This window comes from Tympanuchus pallidicinctus, unplaced genomic scaffold, assembly GCF_026119805.1.
Source record: "Tympanuchus pallidicinctus isolate F22 unplaced genomic scaffold, pur_lepc_1.0 scaffold8, whole genome shotgun sequence".
NCBI lineage: Eukaryota > Metazoa > Chordata > Aves > Galliformes > Phasianidae > Tympanuchus > Tympanuchus pallidicinctus.
The window spans coordinates 21,100,362-21,106,361 of NW_026294802.1; the positions used below are offsets into that span (position 1 = coordinate 21,100,362).

The 6,000-nt window shown below is 53.8% G+C and overlaps 1 protein-coding gene across 1 annotated transcript; it reads left to right on the forward strand.

Moving 5' to 3' along the window:
* The first annotated feature begins 600 nt into the window (after nucleotides 1-600).
* Nucleotides 601-5,235, forward strand: DUSP6 (dual specificity phosphatase 6). The gene is made up of 3 exons (XM_052668551.1): nucleotides 601-1,447; nucleotides 1,878-2,315; nucleotides 3,682-5,235. The coding sequence occupies exons 1-3, from the start codon at nucleotides 1,045-1,047 to the stop codon at nucleotides 3,987-3,989; spliced, it is 1,149 nt and encodes a 382-aa protein (XP_052524511.1). The 5' UTR covers nucleotides 601-1,044; the 3' UTR covers nucleotides 3,990-5,235.
* Nucleotides 5,236-6,000: the final 765 nt, after the last annotated feature.

Consider the following 6,000-nt stretch of genomic DNA (forward strand, 5'->3'; position numbering starts at 1 on the left):
CCCCCGCGTCCTTCCGCTGGCTGCGGCGGGCTGGGGGGCGCCGGGACCGCGTCCGCGGACGGCCGAGGGGCGGCACGGCGCGGGGACGGGGCCGCGGAAGCCGGGAGGGAGCCGGGAGCTCATCCTGCGCGGGGATCAGCTGAGGACAGGGCCGGCAGCCCGCCCCTCGTGACAACGGAATCCCCCCCCCCCCTCCTCCCAGCGCCCCGGCTCGGAGCGGCGGTTGGGGGGGGGACGTGAGGCTGACGGAAGGGGCGCGGGGGGGGGGGCCAGGAAGGTGCCGCCGGAGCCCCGCGGAGCAGCGGCAGAGCCGCACCGGGCCGCGCCCCCTCACCTGCCCCCGCCGCCCCCACCCGCCGCGGCAGCCGCTTGTTTGCACTCGGCTTATCCGGAGCGGAAATTCCTTTCCGTTTTTGTGAATGACAAACTCATTAACAATTCATCAACACAACCTGTTCCAGCCGGCCCGTCGCCGCGGCAACAACCCCTTCCGCGCGCCCCCATTGGCTGCGCCGCAGAATGTCTCCATTGAGCGCGGCGCGACCGTGCCCATTGAGAGCCGCTGGGTGAGAGGAGAGCGCTCCGGGCAGCGCCGGCACCGGGGCGGGCGGGAGGGAGGGAGCGGCCCCGCGCTGCGCCGAGCCGGGCAGCCCTGCTCGGAGGCACGCTAATTGGATTTCATTCACTCGGGGCGGAGGAAAAGCCTGAGGGCTCGGGCTGCAGCGGCGATTAGGCAGGTTCATTCAGGGATTCATTGACAAAAAAAAAAAAGAAAAAGAGGAGAGCGGGCAGCAGGCAGCGGTGCACGCACGCGGAGCCGCGCGCACACACACACACACACACACACACACACACACGCAGCCGCTGCTCCCTCCCGTGGCTCCGCCGCCCGGCGCGGGGGAGGCGCGGGGGGGCTGCGTGATTCACTTCCCCGGGGCGGGGGGAGATAAGTTGTGCGGAGTTGCGGGGCCGCAGCCCGGCCGCACGCCCCTGTGAGAGAGAGGGGCGCTTCCCAAGCCCGCTCCGCGCACCCCGTCCTTCCTCATGCTAGATACGTTCAGACCCGTCCCTTTCGCGTCGGAAATGGCGATTAGTAAATCCGTGGCGTGGCTGAACGAACAGCTGGAGATGGGCAACGACCGGCTGCTGCTGATGGACTGCCGACCTCAGGAGTTGTACGAGTCGTCCCACATCGAGTCGGCCATCAACGTGGCCATCCCCGGCATCATGCTGCGGCGTCTGCAGAAGGGCAACCTGCCCCTGCGCGCCCTGGTCGCCAGCAGCGAGGAGGACCGGGAGCGCTTCGCCCGCCGGTGCGGCACCGATACGGTGGTTCTGTACGACGAGCACAGCCGCGACTGGAACGAGAACACGGGCGGCGAGTCCGTGCTGGGGCTGCTGCTCAAGCGGCTCAAAGACGAGGGCTGCAAGGCGTTCTATCTGGAAGGTGAGCGAGATTCTACGGTTCTATCAGAAGGGACCGGGAGGGCCCGGGCACTGCGCGCTGGCAGCCCGGGCAGGGGCTTTTCCCTCTCCCCGCTTTGTTTAAAGGGGCCCCGGGGGCTGGAGGGCTGCGACGGGGAGCGAGAAGGTCGGACGGGCGGACAAGAGGACTACCGTCCGCACAGCGCCCCGCAGCGCGGAGCGGCTCCGGGCTGTAATCCCGGGCGCTCTGAGCCCCGCGCAGCAGCGGGAGATTTCGCTAAACCTTCATTTGGGTCAGTCCGTCTGCCGACAGTGTGGCGTTTTCCTTTTTTTTCCCGAGACTCGAGGAGGTGGGGAAACAGATGTCCCTTTGCAGACTGAGCTCTCCCAGGCTTGCCGTGATATATATATCAATCAGGTTGCGATTTTTTTCCCCCTTGCTTTCCTCCTAGGTGGCTTCAGCAAGTTCCAGGCCGAGTTTGCCCTGCACTGCGAAACGAACCTAGATAGCTCGTGTAGCAGCAGCTCCCCTCCTCTCCCCGTCCTGGGCTTGGGAGGCCTCCGAATCAGCTCCGATTCCTCATCGGACATCGAGTCTGACATTGACAGAGACCCGAATAGTGCCACCGACTCGGATGGCAGTCCGCTCTCCACCAACCAGCCTTCCTTCCCCGTGGAGATCTTACCCTACCTCTACTTGGGCTGTGCCAAGGACTCCACGAATCTGGACGTTTTAGAAGAGTTTGGCATAAAATACATCTTGAATGTTACCCCCAACCTGCCCAATCTCTTTGAAAACGCCGGCGAGTTCAAGTACAAGCAGATCCCCATCTCAGACCACTGGAGCCAAAACCTGTCTCAGTTCTTCCCCGAGGCCATCTCCTTCATAGGTGAGACCCCGCTCTTGGCCAGCAGCTCCGTGGCGAGCAGCAGAACCCCCATTTCTTTCTCAGAAATCAAACAGATTTCGGGTGAGAAGCGGTAGCAGCGTTTCTCGCAGTCTCTGGGGGATGATGCTCCACTTTCTGATCTTTTAATTTTTGTTTATTTATTTATTTATTTAAAGCCGGCTTAAGGGGTGAAGGTTTATTGAGGAGAAGTGTGCCATGTGCAGGCTGCAGCTGCATACCTGGCCTGGTGCTGGGAATTCCTCACTGAGTGAAGCTGGGGACTGAGCAATATGCAGGATGGGGTTATTTTTAAATCTCCTCTTAGGGGAGAGGGATAAGGCAAATGAGCCCCGAGCTAGTGGTGGCTTATGCGTCTTTTGTTGGTTTTTTTTTTTTTTTTCCTTTTTTTTTTTTTTCCTTTCTTGAGGTTACTGGAGAGCAGCATAATGAAAAGAAACGTTCTGGGGAGCTAACTTTAGCTTTTAAATGCAAGTTACTCATAACCGGCATCCCTGGCAAATGTATAGTCAGGGCTTTAATTAAATCCCACGGTAATAATGATCTACCTCTCGGGCGCGGTGCCCCGGCCGTGTGCCGCTATCCGCTGGCTCTGGGAACGCGTTCCCGTGGGCTCGAGGCGTCGCGTTCGCCTCCCCCTCTGCTGGGGGAGGGCTGACATCGGGGTGCGGTGGGGTGAGCACCACATTATCTGTTGGGAAGCTGTGCTGTAATCCGGTTGAATGATACCGGTAATAGTGGAGAATGTAGGTAATCTGAGCCCAGCAGGAAGAAATGTGGGCTGGAAGCCACAAAGAAACTAATCTCCAGGCATTGTAATGCATTTCCTATTACAAAGGAACCCATTTTCAACCAATGTTGACATCCTGTTCCTCCTAATGGGCTGTCCCCTGTGACTTCCCTCATTCTTTTAAAATGCCTGAATACCTCCATTGTTAGCTGCACAACAGTTGGGGAATAATTTAATAGACCTTTGCAGTCTGCTGGTCTGTATAAAAGGCATTCAGTGACATATTGCAGGATTTCCATGCTGGGGCAAGGGGACTAGGAATTTAAAGCAAATCTCCAAGCGCAAGAGTGTCTTTTAAAGCCGACTTTAAAGCAGTGTCATGTGGCGTACTCCCTTTGTCTCATTCTTCGTTTCCTCAGCTTTTGGGCTCCTCTACATGCACTTGGGGGGGATTCGCCTCTTGTCCTGGTTTTAAGCCGGTGAAGTTAACTCTTGCGTGGTACTGCCGTTGAGATCAGAACGGCCTTTTCTGTTTACCCGATGCTAATCTTATTTGTGTTGTGAGATCGTTTTCCGAGCCCCTGTCTGATGTGTCCTTCTCTGCCTCTTTGTGCACAGATGAAGCGCGGGGGAAGAATTGTGGAGTCCTGGTGCACTGCTTAGCGGGGATCAGCCGCTCAGTCACGGTGACGGTGGCCTACCTCATGCAGAAGCTCAACCTGTCCATGAACGATGCCTACGACATCGTCAAGATGAAGAAGTCCAACATTTCACCCAACTTCAACTTCATGGGTCAGCTGCTGGACTTTGAGCGGACCCTGGGGCTGAGCAGCCCCTGTGACAACCGAGTGCCCAACCAGCAGCTCTACTTCACCACCCCTGCCAACCAGAATGTCTTCCAGGTGGACTCCCTGCAGTCCACGTGAGCTCTTGCAGCTTCCCTTCTCCTGTCCGTTCCATGGGATCATTCCTCACTGGTTTCTCTTTGGCAGTGAAGAAAGAAAACACAGCTTTCTCTATTTTCTGGCCTGTGGCACTGCAGAGCAGCAGCCGGCGCAGGCTAGAAAGGGTCACGCAGCACGGAACCGGCTATTGCGGCGGGAGGGAAGGCGAGGAGCTCTGGGAGGCCATGGAGGCTGGGTGCAGGTGGCCACGTCCCGCTGGCCAGCCCCAAGGACTGCAGAGGGGAACAGTGGGGCTGGATGGGCCGTGCACGTGTTTCCCGGGACTGGGACTGCCCCGCTTCCCTCTGTGCTTCTGGATCTGTGACATAGGTTCTGTCTTCAGTGAAGACTGGTTATGTTTTGTTTGTCACTTTTTAATTTAGAGGAGCCAAAGAAAGAGATTTCAGCATAGTGTACTTGGAGTATTTGTTTGCCAGGAGCTCGGTAGTGTTCTACTTGATCAATGTAAATATTTAATCTTAAGTCGATTTTCAGGTTTTTTTTTGTTTTTTTTTTTTTGTTTTGTTTTTGTTTGTTTGTTTGTTTGTTTTCTTTTTTAAATTCATATGTATTCAAGAAATCAATCCAAGGGACGCCTAAGTTTTTGTTCTCTTCATAAATTCTGCTTTGTTTGTTTGTTTGTTTTAATTATGGCAAAGAACATATTTGCAGCAAGCTCAATCTTACTGTTCAGTTGAGACAAGCTTTCCATGGGGAGAAATGGCAATGGTGAGAAGTTTGCGAAGTTTGCAAGTCATGTTAGTGAACAAGTACAATCTCTTCCTTCATATATTTTTCTTGTGGTGATTTTTTTTTCCTTCACATTCTTGATGTAGTTTCCACATGGTATATATATATTTTAAATTAAATTAATTTTGTTTTTTGCCTTACCTTTTGTAAATAGATCATCTGGGAGGAGATTTGTCTTTGAATGCGAAAGATTTTTGATCACTTTTTAGAACTTTCAGATGTACTAAACAGTGCATTACCTCTGTACAAATTCTTCAGGGAGCTTCACCTCAAATGCAATATTTGCGTCTTTTTTTTTGTATAAAACTGGAAGTATGTGCGAGCATTTGTACCTGTGTGTACGCACAGTGAACCTGCACACGGTTGCCAATAAGGGAGAGTCTAATTCATGGTGTAAAAGTTTTAAGATGGAATTTATTGTAAGAATGTAAAACCTTAAATTATTAATAAATAAATAACTATTTTTGGCTATTGAGAACCGAGCTGGTTTGTTCTCCCTGGTCCCTCTGTGTGGGTGGGGTTGAATGGCACATGCACATATGGTTCTGCTTAAAGGTAATTGTTTTCAGCTTTTGTACAGCTCCTGAGACAATAAGGCCTTGCTTTGCCATTCAGTCCTCCAGTCCCTAAATGAACAAAGTGCATGGGCTCGGTCCTTGCCTCCTTTTGGTGAAGGCTTCTGGAGGCCTTTAGGTTAATCAAAACATCCCAACACCTCTCTGCTGCCCCGGAGATGCACCTGGCCCTAGGGCACAGGGATCACTTTTAGAACAAGGAGCTGGTGTTTTTTTTTACAGCAGCTTGTTTCTTCCATTTATTTACAAGTGAGGGCAGCTCCATTGCAGATGACAGGAGGTGGGACTGCCATCCCTTTATCTGTATGGCAGAAATTCATTTCCAGAGCCCCATCAATGTCTGCTGTCAGTCCATGTTTATTTGTCTGTGTCAGACTGCTGCAGCTTAGCAGGTGAAGGCATGGAGGAAGCATCCCTATATACCCATGGTCACCTCATATCCTCTTTGGCCCCTCTGAGCAGCCCTGTCTGTGGGAGGGAAAAGAGGGGCTAACTGCAGTTGCAAAACGTCCTGTAGTGACTCGTTGACCCCCAGGACCAGTGCCCCAAGGTGCCAGGGTCCACATGTGGGGCAGGGGAGATGGAAGGCCCTGGGGCTGGGCCACAGCTGAAAGTTCTGCACGGTTCTGGGCAGCCGGAGCATATCCCATGTAATTTTAGCAACTGTG